Below are 18,792 nucleotides of genomic sequence, written 5' to 3'. Positions count from 1 at the left end.
TGATCAGCTGGATTTCTAATTTACTGATCAATGCTTGGTAAAAAGAGTAGAGTCTAGACCCGCTGGTTTGATATCCATCTTTTAACAGAATGGTTCCACACAAAGAACTATTGGTATTGGTTTTACTGATTTATTGATTGATTGGTTGGTTGATGTGCTGTATAAAGGGTGATCCTTAAGAACATTTAAATCAAAGTAACTGACCTTTAACTTGAGTAAATCTCCTAGAAAACTCTCCACCTCTGCATAAACAGGTGTATTTAGTCCTGCAGGTGGCACTGAAGATGTTCATCAGAGGTCCAGCTCTCATCTCAGCCTCCTGGTCCAGCTCTGAGGGGACGTGGTCTTGAACTAGTGGGCAGAGTCTGTGTTAGTGAGCCATCCTCCTGCAGGATAAAATCCTCCTCTCCTGCTGGAGCTTCATTTAAACAGACTCAGCTCTGAGCTTTCACCTCATCACTCTGGTTCTATCTTTGATTTTTCCAGGATGTTCTCTGCACACAGTCTGATGGAGGATCTGACCAACGGCACAGAGAGGAATACCACGGATCCTCAGGACTGGACCCAGGTAGGAGAGGAAAAACCTGCTCTGATATGAGACTAGCTCTGAAGTCTGATCTAAACTAACTTCAGGTTTGCCCTGGAGGAAGAACTGAGACGTTCTGACTGGTGAGAATCCTGGAGAGAATCCTGCACCCAGATCTCTACTACTGCTGCATTTTATGTTTTATTAAAAATACAAAAGGGCCGTGAAGAAGACATCTGCGTCATCTTTTAAATTAACGTATTTCTATTTTGTCAGTCTTCCTCTAGAATAAATGAACAGTTTAAATGAATCTTCTAATGAAGTAAAGAAACATTCAGAAGGAAACGCTAAAAGAACACTGAACAGTCGTGTGGTTTCTCTCCACCAACTAAACCAGGATAACTAATAATCAAAATATTTATTCTATGGAGAGTTTTTATTATTGATGCATGAAAGCAGAGGTTGTGTGTGATGACCTTAGGGTTGGGGATAAAATAAGATTAAAAAAAATACAGCCCCTATTCTAAAAAAGATGGGACGCTGTAAAATGTAAATAAATATGATTGACAGATCTCATAAACCCATACATAAACAACACATCAGATGTTTTAACACGTGATGAAAAATATTAGCTCATGTTGAATTTGATGCCAGCAAGGCATCCTCAAAAAAAGTTGGGACAGGGCAACAAAAGGCTGGAAAAGGAAGAGGTACTAATGAAAAACAACATCCATACATTTTATTTACTCTGTTTCTACATATCAACAGGTTGATTTTGGCATTTCTCTCTGAACATAAAATCATTATCATGACAAAACCAGCATACTTATCTCAAGGTAAAGCTTAATGCTTATATAAAAGAGGAGGCTGGGGTGGAGGAGGTGAAGCCTAAGTCTATAAAGGAGGAGGCTGGGGTGGAGGAGGTGAAGCCTAAGTCTATAAAGGAGGAGGCTGGGGTGGAGGAGGTGAAGCTTTGCCAGCAGCAGCATGGTGCATTAGTATTGATGTAAGCAGGTATCAGTGGGACATAGGTCACATTTGACAGAAAGAGCTGTGATTGGCTTTGGGAGGTGATAATTAGGCCGTCAGCTGATTACAGCTGGCCATATGATTACTGTGTCCTGCATGAACTAACACTGAGCTATATTTACCACTGGTACCAGTGAGTAGAAGTATAAAAACAGAATTACAGCTGTCGTCAGGTTTCTATGAGCTGCAGATGTTGGAGAGTGAAAGTTTAAAAATAGAGAAGCTGAGACAGACTCCACAGAGTCAAGTCTGAAAGAATCAGACTGAAACCTGCAGCAGGAGTAGCTGTTCAGAGCTCAGACTACAGGCAGAATATATGATAAACACAGGTCTGTATGGAAGCTGTGAAAGGACATGCATTCATATGCTGTGTTTAATTTCACCAGTTTAGACGACACATTAATAGACATTTATAAGGAGGTCATACTTAAAACTTGTGAGGACACACCTTAGTGTGAGCAGAAAGAACAGAGTAGCTACTGTTTGATATCTGAGAGTTCAGACTGGTACAGGGTGGCGGCCTCTGACGGCCAGCTGATCCCAGTTATGGCCTCCCAGCTCCCTCAGCCAATCACAGCTCTCAACACAGCGGCTGATTCAAAGATAACATACGTCTCACTAATCCCTGTTTGAAACAATGCTGATTCACCATGCTGCTACTGGCAAAGCTTCGCCTCCTCCAACCCTGCCTCCTCCTTTATAGACTAAACGTCACCTCCTCCATCCCAGCCTCCTCCTTTATAGACTAAAGCTTCACCTCCTCCACCCCAGCCTCCTCCTTTACAGACTAAAGCTTCACCTCCTCCATCCCAGCCTCCTCCTTTATAGACTAAACGTCACCTCCTCCATCCCAGCCTCCTCCTTTATAGACTAAAGCTTCACCTCCTCCACCCCAGCCTCCTCCTTTATAGACTAAAGCTTCACCTCCTCCATCCCAGCCTCCTCCTTTATAGACTAAAGCTTCACCTCCTCCACCCCAGCCTCCTCCTTTATAGACTAAAGCTTCACCTCCTCCATCCCAGCCTCCTCCTTTATAGACTAAACGTCACCTCCTCCATCCCAGCCTCCTCCTTTATAGACTAAAGCTTCACCTCCTCCACCCCAGCCTCCTCCTTTATAGACTAAAGCTTCACCTCCTCCATCCCAGCCTCCTCCTTTATAGACTAAACGTCACCTCCTCCATCCCAGCCTCCTCCTTTATAGACTAAAGCTTCACCTCCTCCACCCCAGCCTCCTCCTTTACAGACTAAAGCTTCACCTCCTCCATCCCAGCCTCCTCCTTTATAGACTAAAGCTTCACCTCCTCCACCCCAGCCTCCTCCTTTACAGACTAAAGCTTCACCTCCTCCACCCAAGCCTCTTCCTTCTAGTCTAAAGCTTGTTGCACCCTCATATTCAGATTCATGCTACTATGGATTAACTGCTTTTGAACTAATTTTATTGTATTCAGTCATAACTGTATCTATCCATATGGGGGTTTCTAGTCATGCACTCCCTGGAAAGTCAAAGCTGCTGACTAACTCAGGGAGAATCTTTAAAGCAGAGCCTTCTTTGCCAAGTAAAACTGTAGATCCATTTTGCAGTAAAATGGTTAAATGTATGACAAGAGTGTTCCTGACTGAAATAAATTCCCTAGTATGCACAAGAACCATGTGGTGCATGTTGGCAAGGCCACTCATAAGGGGGATAAAGGGGAGAACTTTCTGGGGCCCAGCCAAACTGGGGGTCCATAGAGGTCAACTGTGAAAACTATATTTTATTTTTAACCTGAATAATAACCACGCTAATCAAAGCAACAAAAATGACTTTCATTTATTTAAGCTGTAGTACAATAAAGCCTTTTTCAAAATGTAAAGCCCTTTATTAAATCAGAATTACCTTTATATTATTGATGTTTACAGTGTGGATGCAGGCACTGAACTATTTATGTCAGACTATATTTTGGCCACAATGTGCACAAATGTCAGGATACCAGAGAATAAAAAAGAACACACTGAGATATCTTTTTGGGGCAATATAGTGAATAATCGGATAACTGTAAAAAGAGACGAAAAAAAAATAGTGAAAAGTGGCAAGAATGGGTTAAAATGGTGAAAAAGGGCAAAACCAATGCAAAAATGGGTACAAAGGTGCAAAGACAGTCAAAAAGTGGTAGAAATTGGTATAAACTGGCAAAATGAAGAAAAAGTGACAAAATAATCAAAAAGTACCAAGAAATGTGAAGAAAATGCCAAAAATGGGCTAAAGAAGCAAAAAGCCACTAAAGTGTACAAAATGTTGCAAAGAAAAATGTGCAAAAAGAGTCAAATCAGGATGAAAGTGGCAAATCAACAGGAAAAAGTAGGTACGTAGCTACAAAAAGATCAGAATTAGGTGAAAAGTGACAAATTTGGTTTAAAGTTGCAAAAAATGTAAAAAAAAAAAAAAGTGGAAGTGGAAGTGGCAGAAATTGGCAAAATGAATTCAAAGGGACAAAAAAGGTTGAAAAGGGTGAAATAGGTTAAAGACAGCAAAAACTTAAAAATGGACAAAAATAAGCAAAAGGAAGCTAAAGTAAAGAGTTGCAAAAAGATGCTGCAGAAATGGGCAGAGAGTAGTTAAAAAAGTGACAAAAATGTTTGAAAAAGAGCAAAAAAGGGATGAAAGTGGCAAAATAGGGTGAAAAGTTACATAATGGTTTTAATTGCCCCTTGAGGGGTTAATAAAGTTGAACTGAGTTAAACCAAGTTAAATGAAAAATAAAAAATAAAAATAATAATTAAGAAAAATGCAAAAATAGTCAAAAGTGGCAAAAAAACTGAGATAAATTGGCAAGATGAACTCAAAGTGATTGAAATGGGTGAAAATTGCCCCCCAAAAAACAACAACAACACAAGACAAAAGTGGCAGGAAATGGGCAGAAAGTGGCAAACGAGGAAAAAAAAAAAGCAAAAATGGGTTAAATGCGGATTTCAAACCACCTCCATGCATCCTGCCAAGGATGTGCTAGGTGGGGAATGATGTTAGTGAAGTAAAAGCTGCGGGACAGATAGTAGGGTTTCTTCTGGATGTCATCATGCTAGCTGCTGCTAAGGCTAATGGTGCTAGCATGAGCAGACTCTGTGCTAGTATCACTCTGAGCTCTAGCCTGACTGCAGAAATCTTCAGTTGTTTGTGTTTTCTCTTTTTCATAAACCCTACAGTCCAGCTTCTGTAACACGGACTCCTGACCTCTCTGTGTCTCTATTATTATCGTCTAAAAGTCCAGGGCAGGTCCCCCTACAGGGACTAATGTCTCAGATATAAATCACCTTATAATCCCAGTTTCTTTGAGCCATCAGGTTAGAGCTTTAAAATAACTTCTCTGAGATTTAAACCTCAGCTTCACTGGTCTAAAAACATGCCTGAACTATTTTTATGGATCTCTACAGTATTAAATAAAGTTCAGGTTCCTGTATTCACTTCCTCTTCCTCGTGTTGACCCTTCATTGTTCTTTCCTAGCTTCGATTTCTGTTTTTAATCAATCATGAGTGTGGAGGAGTTGGTCTGATCTCAGCTCCTTTAAAGTGTTTCTCTTTCACTTCCACCTGCAGTCAGACCACTGAGTGTCTGACAGACTCTGATGAGATCTGACCCCTGGTCTCTGTGTCTAAGTGGACTCTGGCCTCTGGTCTCAGATGGTCCTGTGTCTGCTGTTGAACTGACCCCTGGTTTCTGACAGTCCTGGTCCCTGACAGTCCTGTATCTGCTCGTTGTGTCTCTGCAGGTCTATGAAGCAGTCCGGTGGATCCAGCTGCTCATGGCTCTGCTCAGGTCAGTCCCTTTAAACCTCCCATGGTGGATCTGGTCCCTGCAGGCACCAGTAAAGACATGTTCATCTTTTCTAGACTCAAACCTAAACCTACAAACCTCCAGGTGTTTGACTTTGATATTAACTCAGTTCAGATCTGTCATTAATCTAGATTACAGAATCAAGCATTCAGCACTTTTTCCACTCATGTAAGGAGAGAGTTCCTGATTGTTTGTCTCTGCATGTCAGCGCTGAGGTCGACTGGTGACCAGTTCAGGTTCTACCAGTTTGTCATTAATGAGAGGAAGAGGAGGAAGAGCAGGAGTGTTAGCATGGAGGAACATTTCCTTCAGTTTGTCATTAATGAGAGAAAGAGGAGGAAGAGCAGGAGTGTTAGGAAGAGGAGGAAGAGTAGGAGTGTTAGCATGGAGGAACATTTCCTTCAGTTTGTCATTAATGAGAGAAAGAGGAGGAAGAGCAGGAGTGTTAGGAAGAGGAGGAAGAGCAGGAGTGTTAGCATGGAGGAACATTTCCTTCAGTTTGTCATTAATGAGAGAAAGAGGAGGAAGAGCAGGAGTGTTAGGAAGAGGAGGAAGAGTAGGAGTGTTAGCATGGAGGAACATTTTCTTTCAGTTTGTCATTAATGAGAGGAAGAGGAGGAAGAGCAGAAGTGTTAGCATGGAGGAACATTTCTTTCTCTTTAACATCGTCTGCATGATTGTGTTTTCAGCATCGTGGGCTCCGGCTCCATCATCATCTCTGTCATGTTACAGAGACTCAGACGCAAACCTGAGGTCAGTGCAAGACCAAGTCTGAGTTTGATCCTATAGCAATGTTTGTTCAGAAATATTAGTTTTTAATCAGTTAAACTTTTTTCACATTTAGCTCTAGCTAGTTTAGCTCCTTTTTCTTCTTTTCTTCATATTTGTCACACTTCAGTGTTTTAGATCATCAAACTATTTTCAGTATCAGTCAGAGATAAGCTGAGTAAATACTAAAGTCAGTTTATGAGTAATGATTTCATTTATTTAGGGTAAATCCACCCATCCTCCCTGGCCCTCTGTGAAACAGTCATTCCTCCTAAACCTGATAACTGGTCGTTCCATCCTCGGCAGCAACAACTGAAGCAAGCATTGGTGATAGCTGTCAGTGAGTCTTTCTCATCACTGTGGAGGAATGTTGTCCCACTCTGTTTGGTCAGCCCTCAAAATATTTTCCCAGAAGTCTTAGGGATCATCAGGATGTTTTTAGTCAAATGTGAGACATTCTTTATTGTCAGCAGTGGTTTTGGTCTTGGAACTCTCCCATGATGCCGTTGTTCCCAGTCTCTTTCTGATGGTTAAGTCATGACCTCTGACCTTAACTGAGTCAGTGAGGCCTGCAGGTCTTTGGGTGTTATTCTGGGTTCTTCTGGGACCTCCTGGATGATTTGTGGTTGCACTCTCAGAGTGATTTTGGTTGGCCGGCCACTCCTGGGAAGGTTCACCACTGTTCACAGTTTTCTATATTTGTGGGTAATGGCTCTCAAAGTCCCAAAGTCCTAGAAATGTCTTTGTAACCCTTTCAGGCTGATGGATGCCAGTGACTTCTTGAGTTTGTTCAGATGGTTGCATGATGTGTTGAAGATCTTTAAGTCTACTTTATGTTGTCGAAAAGGTTCTATTGGAGGGGTTTCTGGATTCTAAAGATCTGGCAGTGATCAGGTCTGGGTCTGGTGTTTAAAAAGCACTTCATAAGGAGGGAAGTACTTTTTTACATAAGGCCAGGAAGGTTTGGATGACTTTAGCCTACATCACAGGTGTCAAATTCAAGGCCCGGGGACCAAATCCGGCCCACGGAATGATTATATCTGGTCCTATCATATTAGTTTTATAACTGACCCACCAGTCTGAGGTCTGCAGATTTCCTCCTGTATAAAAATGTAAACTTAACCTAGGCCAATTTAAAACATCCTCATTAAGCCATAAAAAACTGAATAATTCGTGTTTTTATTTTATATTTTCAATTTTGTATCTCAAGATTACGACTTAAACTTATGATTTGACTTTTCATTTCATACTTTGACCTTTTCAACTCATAATTTGGACTTTATATGTCACTTTTTATCTTTTAGATTTCCTGTTTTAAATTTTAAGTCATTTTGACCTTTTCAACTCCTTACTTTGGCTTTTTAATCCCATATTTTGACTTTTAAAAACATGATTCCAATTTTTCTCTCATATTTTGAAGGTTTGAATGAAAATTTTTTACTTTTTATATCATATTTTGACTTTTTACACTCCCAGTTCTGAAATTTTGAACGTTTTAATTCATCATTTTGAATTCTAGCTCACATTTTGACATTTTCAACTCCTAATTTTGGCTTTTTAATCCAATATTTGGACCAATCAGACTCACAATTTAACTTTTTAAGTCATATTTTGACCTTTTAAACTTATGATTTCAACTTTCTCCTCGTATATTTGATCTTTAAATTTTTTTTTTCTATTTTTATTATTGTGTTCTGATCTTTTGAACTAATAAGTTGGAATTTTTATGTCAGATTTGAGCCTTTAAACTTATCATTTTTACTTTTTTGAATTTCCAAATATCTCATCAGTGCTGTTTTTTTCATATTTTATCACTGGTGAAAATAAGGTTGACAGTTACGGTTAAATGTTGACCCTGGTAGGCCCTCAGGTTAGACCTGAATCCAGAATCCAGCCCCTGCTGTGATTGAGTTTGACACCTGCCATGCATAAATGAAATCATAATTTTAAACCTGACTTTATCACTCAGGTTATTTTTGTCTAATATTGAATTTTTGATGATCTGAAACACTGAAGTGTGACGGATATGCGACAGAAAGAGAAGGAATTAGGGAGGGGGAATATTTTTCACAGTACTGTATGTAATCAGACATTAGTAGAGAAGATGAAGAGCTGACCCCAGCCAGGCATCAGAAGACACCTTTTACTTTAAATAATAGCCGTATATCTATAGATTTACCTCATGTTGTAGTTGGTCTGTTTATTTCAGACACTTTTGTCTTTGGCTTCAGTATTTTTCTGCAAAACTAACCATGATGTTTGATGTCTTCTTTGCGTAGCTGCAGCCTCTCTTCCTCCTCAGTGTGTCCGACCTTCTACTTGCTCTCTGCTGGCTCATCGGCGCCTTTCTCTTCTCCAAACGCTGCAGCCGCCTGAACAGACACTGCTTCCACCTGCACACTGTTGAGCAGGTAACACCACACAACACATCACAACACTAACACTACAGCAATAACAACACACCTGCATCCTACAAAACTCCATCCATGGCAGAGAAAACTTTGTTTAAAAAAATGCTTCAGAGACACCAGCAAGTCAGGAAACACAGATTCATCCGCTGAACGAAACAGCCCTGAATAAATGCAGTTTTTATACTTTTGTTTGTGTGAAGAAAAAGAAAAAGGAGGTTAAAATTCTGTTCACTGTAAATCATGGCTGCATTACTTTTCCATGCAGTTGAACCATTTAAATGTGTCGTTTACATTTCATCACCGGTTTAAGCTGCACAAAAATCTACAGAGTCTAAATACAAATGTGCAGATTCTCTGCCACATCCAGTGTTATTCAGCTTTAAAATAATTTTGGTGGTGGCTTCTGTACTTTTTCACAAAAGTTTTCAGCCTTGTAGGGATTTCCCTCTATTATGAACATCCCTCCTGCTTCCTTAAACATAAACCACATTGAGGAACCTGCAGCTTGGCATGCATCCTCCTGATCCTCTGAGATCACTTTCAACTGGAAAACCTGAACTTCCTCCTGAAAGGTGCTGCTGAAATAGAAAGCTTTTAAATTTTAACAAAAACTTCCAAAAAATTTTTACTCAAACAGGCTGAATTTACAGGAAATGAGCATTAAACATGATGCTGATAAAAGCTTTCAGTCTAAGGAAAACATGAAACCTCCAGTTAAACATCAACCATGATCCTTCAACTCAGCAGCTAGTGTTACATTTGAGTTTGTTTCCTGAGGCTCTGATGCCTGCCAGATAAACAGATTAAGTGTGACTTTGACCTGGTGTAGAACGATGCAGAACAATGTAGAACAACGTAGATTGATACAGAACGATGTAGAATGATGCAGAACAATGTAGAACAATGTAGAACAACGTAGATTGATACAGAACGATGTAGAACGATGCAGAACAATGTAGAACAACGTAGATTGATACAGAACGATGTAGAACAATGTAGATTGATGCAGAACGATGCTGAATGATGCAAAACAATGTAGATTGATGCAGAACTATGTACAACGGTGCCAAACAATGTAGATTGATGCAGAACAATGTACAAAGGTGCAGAACAATGTAGATTGATGCAGAACTATGTAGAACCATGCAGAACAATGTAGATTGATGCAGAACTATGTACAACGGTGCAAAACAATGTAGATTGATGCAGAACAATGTACAAAGGTGCAGAACAATGTAGATTGATGCAGAACTATGTAGAACCATGCAGAACAATGTAGATTGATGCAGAACTATGTACAAAGGTGCAGAACAATGTAGATTGATGCAGAACTATGTAGAACCATGCAGAACAATGTAGATTGATGCAGAACTATGTACAAAGGTGCAGAACAATGTAGATTGATGCAGAACTATGTAGAACGATGCAGTACAATGTAGATTGATGCAGAACTATGTACAAAGGTGCAGAACAATGTAGATTGATGCAGAACTATGTAGAACGATGCAGTACAATGTAGATTGATGCAGAACTATGTAGAACGATGCAGAACAATGTAGATTGATGCAGAACTATTTAGAGTATTAAAGGATTTTGTTATCAACGTTAGAGTTTTTAAATGGACTGGCTCCTTCTTATCTCTCTTAGCTTCCAAAAACTTCCAAAAAATTTTTACTCAAACAGGCTGAATTTACAGGAAATGAGCATTAAACATGATGCTGATAAAAGCTTTCAGTCTAAGGAAAACATGAAACCTCCAGTTAAACATCAACCATGATCCTTCAGCTCAGCAGCTAGTGTTACATTTGAGTTTGTTTCCTGAGGCTCTGATGCCTGCCAGATAAACAGATTAAGTGTGACTTTGACCTGGTGTAGAACGATGCAGAACAATGTAGAACAACGTAGATTGATACAGAACGATGTAGAATGATGCAGAACAATGTAGAACAATGTAGAACAACGTAGATTGATACAGAACGATGTAGAATGATGCAGAACAATGTAGAACAATGTAGAACAACGTAGATTGATACAGAACGATGTAGAACGATGCAGAACAATGTAGAACAACGTAGATTGATACAGAACGATGCAGAACTATGCAGAACAATATAAAACGATGCAGAACAATGTAGAACACCGTAGATTGATACAGAACGATGTAGAACGATGCAGAACAATGTAGAACAATGTAGAACGATGCAAAACGATGCAGAAAGATGCAGAACAATGTAGATTGATGCAGAACTATTTAGAGTATTAAAGGATTTTATTATCAACGTTAAAGTTTTTAAATGGACTGGCTCCTTCTTATCTCCTTAGCTTCCAAAAGCTTCCAAAAAAAATTTTTACTCAAACAGGCTGAATTTACAGGAAATGAGCATTAAACATGATGCAGAACAATGTAGAACAATGTAGAACGATGCAAAACGATGCAGAAAGATGCAGAACAATGTAGATTAATGCAGAACGATGCAGAATGATGTAGAACGATGCTGAATGATGCAAAACAATGTAGATTGATGCAGAACAATGTACAACGATGCAGAACAATGCAGAACGATACAGAACAATGCAGAACAATGTAGAACAATGTAGAACGTAGATTGATACAGAACGATGTAGAACGATGCAGAACAATGTAGAACAACGTAGATTGATACAGAACGATGTAGAACGATGCAGAACAATGTAGAACAACGCAGATTGATACAGAACGATGTAGAACCATGCAGAACAATGTAGATTAATGAAGAACGATGCAGAATGATGCAAAACAATATAGATTAATGCAGAACTATGTACAACGGTGCAAAACAATGTAGATTGATGCAGAACTATGTAGAACGGTGCAGAACAATGTAGATTGATGCAGAACTATGTACAACGATGCAGAACAATGCAGAACAATGTAGAACAATGTAGAACAACGTAGATTGATGCAGAACTATGTAGAACGATGCAGAACAATGTAGAACAACGTAGATTGATGTAGAACGATGCAGAACAATGTAGATCAACGTAGATTGATACAGAACAATGTAGAACGATGCAGAACAATGTAGATTAATGCAGAACGATGTAGAATGATGCAAAACAATGTAGATTGATGCAGAACTATGTAGAACGATGCAGAACAATGTAGAACAACGTAGATTGATGTAGAACGATGCAGAACAATGTAGATCAACGTAGATTGATACAGAACAATGTAGAACGATGCAGAACAATGTAGATTAATGCAGAACGATGTAGAATGATGCAAAACAATGTAGATTGATGCAGAACTATGTACAACGGTGCAAAACAATGTAGATTGATGCAGAACTATGTACAACGGTGCAAAACAATGTAGATTGATGCAGAACTATGTACAACGGTGCAGAACAATGTAGATTGATGCAGAACTATGTACAACGGTGCAGAACAATGTAGATTGATGCAGAACTATGTACAACGGTGCAGAACAATGTAGATTGATGCAGAACTATTTAGAGTATTAAAGGATTTTATTATCAACGTTAGAGTTTTTAAATGGACTGGCTCCTTCTTATCTCTCTTAGCTTCCAAAAACATCTTTTTTCTAAACTTTCTAGAGGTCAAAGTTGAAACTCAGAGGAGGGCGAGCCTTTCAGCAGTAGTGGCGGAGTTGTGCCTGTTTAAATGTCAGACCTCAAAGACACTACTGTTCCTCATATCTAGGTACAACCTTGACTCTCTCCATTTTCATCAGTGTTAACACCATTCATACTGTTACTATGACAACCAGGAGCTAAACCAGTCCAGGCTATCGGTCACACACTTCATCCACATGTGTGGAGACGGTCTGGATCCTTTATGTGGACAGAACTGAGCTCCATCAGCATGAGAGCAATGCTCTGTGTAGAGTAAAGCTGCAGGTAGTTCCTTTTAAGAGTTCAGACACAAAATAAGAGCAAACTGCCCTCAGCATCATGACAACATGATCCTGTTAGCAGGTCAACATGTCAGGGCTGTGTGGTTGGGGTATGAGACCTGAAGACGAAGCAGATAGAGGAGGAATAGGTTCATAAGAAATGTAGTTTATCTGCTGATACTGACACACTGACTCTACAGGACAAAGATCTTTATATAGACCATCCGGTCTTTCTGGTGTCCTGGTATTTTGGGCTGTTTGTTCCCAGATGACCCAGTCCAGAGCGGCTCGTGATCTGGGTCAGTCTAGGATGAATTAGAGCATCAGAAGCAGGGTGGACTGTCAACTGGATGTAAAGACCGAGACCAGAAAACAGCACACACATTCCTGACCTACATGTATTGTTCAGACTCACCCAGCCTGTTGGTGTCTCTTTATCTTCTCAGGAAGAATGTTTACGGACAAAACCTCGAGTGTGAGAATGTGAACGAGCTCCAGATGAAAACACGGCCGCATTAACGCTGTACTAACGATAAAGTCTGATTGTGTTCTGGCAGGTTCTCTACATGACCTCCTTCTTCTACACCCTGAACTTTGTTTGGAACCTCTACACGGGCATCAGAGAGAAACTCTACAGCTGTCTCAGTGGATACTCAGTCCAGGTACAACCATCATTACCGTGACAACCATAATTACCACCATTACAGCCATCATTACCACCACTATTGCCATCATTACCATGACAACCATCATTATCATGACAACCATCATTACCACCACTACAGCCATCATTACCATGACAACCATCATTACCACCATTACAACCATCATTACCACCATTACAGCCATCATTACCATCATTACAACCATCATTACCATGACAACCATCATTACCACCATTACAACCATCATTACGACCATTACAGCCATCATTACCACCATTACAACCATCATTACCATGACAACCATCATTACCACCATTACAACCATCATTACCATGACAACCATCATTACCACCATTACAGCCATCATAACCACCATTACAGCCATCATTACCACAATTACAGCCATCATTACCAAGATTACAACCCTCATTACATGAAAACCATCATTACCACCATTACAACCATCATTACCATTACAACCATCATTACCACCATTACAACCATCATTACAATGACAACCATCATTACCCCCATTACAACCATCACTACCCCCATTACAACAATCATTACCATGACAACCATTATTACAATGACAACCATCATTACCGTGACAACAATCATTACCACCATTACAACCATCATTACCACCATTACAACCATCATAACCATTACAGCCATCATTACCACCATTACAACCATCATTACCATGACAACCATCATTACCAACATTACAACCATCATTACCACAATTACAGCCATCATTACCACCATTACAACCATCATTACCATCATTACCACCATAACAACCATCATTACAACCATTACAGCCATCATTACCACCATTACAACCATCATTACCACCATTACAACCATCATTACCACCATTACAACCATCAATACCACCATTACAACCATCATTACCACCATTACAACCATCATTACCATGACAACCACCATTATCATGACAACCATCATTACCACCACTACAGCCATCATTACCATGACAACCATCATTACCATGACAACCATCATTACCAACATTACAACCATCATTACCACCATTACAGCCATCATTACCACCATTACAACCATCATTACCATGACAACCATCATTACCACCATTACAACCATCATTACCAACATTACAGCCATCATTACCATCATTACAACCATCATTACCATGACAACCATCATTACCAACATTACAACCATCATTACTACCATTACAACCACCATTACCACCATTACAGCCATCATTTCCACCATTACAACCATCATTACCATGACAAACATCATTACCACCATTACAACCATCATTACCATCACAACCATCATTACCAACATTACAACCATCATTACCACCATTACAGCCATCATTACCATGACAACCATCATTACCATGACAACCATCATTACTACCACCATTACAGCCATCATTACCATGACAACCATCATTACCAACATTACAACCATCATTACCACCATTACAGCCATCATTACCACCATTACAACCATCATTACCACCATTACAACCATCATTACCACCATTACAGCCATCATTACGACCATTACAACCATCATTACCACCATTACAACCATCATTACCACCATTACAACCATCATTACCACCATTACAACCATCATTACCACCATTACAACCATCATTCCCACCATTACAGCCATCATTACCACCATTACAACCATCATTACCACCATTACAACCATCATTACCATGACAACCATCATTACCACCATTACAACCATCATTACCATAACAACCATCATTACCACCATTATAACCATCATTACCACCATTACAACCATCATAACCACCATTACAACCTTCATTACCACCATTACCACCATCATTACCATGACAACCATCATTACCAACATTACAACCATCATCACTACCATTACAACCATTACAGCCATCATTACCACCATTACAACCATCATTACATGAAAACCATCATTACCACTATTACAACCATCATTACCACCATTACAACAATCATTACAATGACAACCATCATTACCCCCATTACAACCATCATTACCCCCATTACAACCATCATTACCATGACAACCATTATTACCATGACAACCATCATTACCATGACAACCATCATTACCACCATTACAACCATCATTACCACCATTACAACCATCATTACCATGACAACCATCATTACCATGACAACCATCATTACCACCATTACAGCCATCATTACCGCCATTACAACCATCATTACTACCGTTACAGCCATCATTACCAACATTACAACCATCATTACCACCATTACAACCATCATTACCATGACAACCATCTTTACCACCATTACAACCATCATTACCACCATTACAACCATCATTACCATGACAACCATCATTACCGCCATTACAACCATCATTACTACCATTACAGCCATCATTACCACCATTACAGCCATCATTACCATGACAACCATCATTACCGCCATTACAACCATCATTACTACCATTTCAGCCATCATTACCACCATTACAACCATCATTACCACCATTACAACCATCATTACCATAACAACCATCATTACCATAACAACCATCATTACCACCATTACAACCATCATTACCACCATTACAGCCATCATTACCACCATTACAACCATCATTACCATTACAACCATCATTACCACCATTACAGCCATCATTACCATGACAACCATCATTACCATGACAACCATCATTACCACCATGACAACCATCATTCTGAGCCCCTGAAGGAGTCATTGTCAGATTTGATCTTTTTTTTTTTTTTTTTTTTTTTTTTGGTAATTTTCTGTATTTTTTAATATTAATGATCTTTTTTTCCCCTGTTTTTTTTTTTTTTTTTTTTTTTTTTCAGTTTTCCAACAGAGTGAGCACTGCCAACAAAATCACAGCACTGCTCTCAGGGTGAGTTCACTAGCACTAGGAAAAAACAGATTTATTTATATAGTCTGGGTTATCTATGCATGCTAAACCCTGAGAGCACGCTGAGGTCATCTACTGCTCAGTGGAAGAGTCAGAAGTCATCTGAACCTTATCAATGGTCTCTTTTTCATTTTCAGTCCATTACAAGTTCCTTTTGCCGTGGCTAAGGCTATAATGGTGTTATAATCATAGATGCCTCTCTAAAAGCATCTCCTGGCTGTGATATTAAATGTTCCTCACCTCTGCTCCTCCTCCTCTAACAGAATAATTCCTGTTTTGCTGATGATGCCGGCGTGTATCAAAGAAAACCTCAGTCAATGCCACGCCAACCTCAGCCAGCCCTACAGGTGTGTCTCAAACACTTCTGCTCTCTTTGACCCACGAAATCAGAGAAATCACACAGAAACAAAATCATGTAGAATAATATTGACGTAGCTTGTTGGTTTTGACCCTCGCTGCGTCCCGTACCAAACCAGGTGTCTGCTGATGCACACCGGAGCGCTGTATTACAACTCAGAGGAGCAGCAGCCAATCAGAGTCTGCAGGGAGTTTCACATTTATCGCGTCGCCATCTTTCTCGCCACCTTCTTCATCACGCTCCTCGGCATCATCGTGAGTAAAAACCAGAAGTAACTTCATCTCCACTCAAGGAACCACACCTAGATGTTCCTCCTTATCTTTTATTTAAGGTGGATTTTTGCCTCTCACTCCTCAGGTGCTCATGGTTAAAACTCGCCATATTCACAGACGAGTCGTGACATCAAATGGCTATCTCGGCACCCAGCAGAGGGCATCGTTCCGCGTCATCGACGGGCGGATGATCCTGTACCCACTGATCTTCTTCTTCTGCTGGGGTCCAGGTTGGTTCAATGATAACTAAAGAGCTGTGGTGTTTTTGGTGGAGGATGCAGATCCTAACACGGTCTCTGTGTTTCCACAGCTGTGTCTCTGGCGTTTCTCCAGGTGGTGAAGCCATTGGCGGGTCTGGGTGAGGCGGGGGTCATCCTCTACATCTTACAGGTCAGTCTGGAGCAGAAATCCAGGAAAGCCACAGTGATATCAGGACGTTACACCAGATAGAAAAGACACGACATATCAGAGGTTCTAACTCTTTTACCAATTCATGGACATTTTACAGAGTGTCCCAGCTTTTTTGGAACAGTTGTTGCATTATATAAGCATAGGAACATGAATAGAGATTTTGACACTTGTTTCTCAGTGGGACTGAGCTGTGAACAGGTTATTATTCCTTTAAACTTTGCTGCACACTGATGAAGCCTCGTCTCTGTCCCAGGCTCTGACCTCGGCTTCTCAGGGTTTCCTCAACAGCCTGGTCTATGGCTGGACTCGGGTGAACCTCTGCAGAACCCGCAGGAGGGTTTTGTCTCGAGACGTGGACACTCAGACGCCTCTGCTGAGGGCGCAGAAGAAGAAGAGAGGCTACCAAACACTGCGCACCATCGGCTGAACCAGACAGGAGAGGGACTGAGTGAAAGCGAAAGTGAGCATCTGTTTTCTGTTTTCTGCTTCAAAGACTCTGAGAAAAGTCTCAACTGTCACTGTCAGAGAGGGAAAACACCTCAGCGCCTCCCTCTCTGATCCTGAACCAATCAGGCGAGAAAAGGAGAAGAAGAAGAAGGAGGGGGAGTTTACAGCGAGGGGAAGGGCCGCCATGGAAACAGGATTTGAAAGAGACGCTGCTGAACAAACTCTAAACCGCCGAAGCTCCAGGTGGTTGACTTTAACGGTTTTCATCACATGAACTCATCAGCGTCTCTGTTTAAAGAAATGTGTCTGAGCGAATGAGTGACTTTTTATTCTTTTGACATCGTTTTTCAGCTTTGACATTAAAGATGTTTGACAAAAAACTCCAAACTGTTACTTATTTCAGTTTCAACCTGAAATAACTCTGAATTAATCTACAAAGAAGGTCAATCCATTAAACACGTCTGACTGAGCTGCATTCTAACTCTGACATGGGTTTAAAGTTCACAGCATCAGGACCAGGGATGCACCATATTGGAATGCTGCTGATATGAAGTACGCTGGAATTTCCTGATTAATCTGAGTTAATTAGTCATTTGTACACACACTGACAATGAGAGGCAATTAAAAAAAATTATATTTACAGCTGAAATAGGCCAATAATCACAGCTAATACAAGTTGATATTTATGGCTCATATAAGCCAATACTTTCAGCTGAAAGAGGCAGAAATCTATGGCTTATACCGGCCAATATTTACAGCTGATATCGACCAGTATTTAAGCTTTGAATATTGGCCTACATCGGCTGTAACTATTGACATATTTTAGATATAAATATCTGCCTACATCAGCTACAGATATTGGCCTGTAAAAAACATAAATATCTGCCTATTTACAGCTGATATAGGACACTATTTATAGCTGATATAGGCCGAAATATATAGCTGGATTGGACAGATACTTACAGCTGATATAGGTTGATATTTACTGCTGATATAGACTGATATTTACAGCTGACATAGGCTGATATTTACAGCTGATATAGACTGATATTTACAGCTGATATAGACTGATATTTACAGCTGACATAGGCTGATATTTACAGCTGATATAGACTGATATTTACAGCTGATATAGACTGATATTTACAGCTGATATAGACTGATATTTACAGCTGATACACTGATATTAACAGCTGATATAGGCTGATATTTACAGCTGATATAGGCTGATATTTACAGCT

At 40.0% G+C, this 18,792-nt stretch overlaps 1 protein-coding gene across 1 annotated transcript; it reads left to right on the top strand.

Moving 5' to 3' along the window:
* Positions 1–444: 444 nt before the first annotated feature.
* Positions 445–17,749, top strand: tmem116 (transmembrane protein 116). Its single transcript, XM_041793624.1, has 11 exons — positions 445–568; positions 5,302–5,348; positions 6,056–6,119; positions 8,414–8,545; positions 12,998–13,102; positions 15,996–16,045; positions 16,327–16,410; positions 16,540–16,675; positions 16,779–16,923; positions 17,004–17,083; positions 17,358–17,749. Exons 1-11 carry the CDS (start codon positions 488–490, stop codon positions 17,529–17,531), a joined length of 1,098 nt encoding a protein of 365 aa, XP_041649558.1. The 5' UTR covers positions 445–487; the 3' UTR covers positions 17,532–17,749.
* The last annotated feature ends 1,043 nt before the right edge of the window (positions 17,750–18,792 follow it).

Source organism: Cheilinus undulatus, linkage group 8, assembly GCF_018320785.1.
Source record: "Cheilinus undulatus linkage group 8, ASM1832078v1, whole genome shotgun sequence".
NCBI lineage: Eukaryota > Metazoa > Chordata > Actinopteri > Labriformes > Labridae > Cheilinus > Cheilinus undulatus.
The sequence above is the reverse complement of the archived record's forward strand: the minus strand, read 5'-3'. Positions and strand labels throughout refer to the sequence as shown.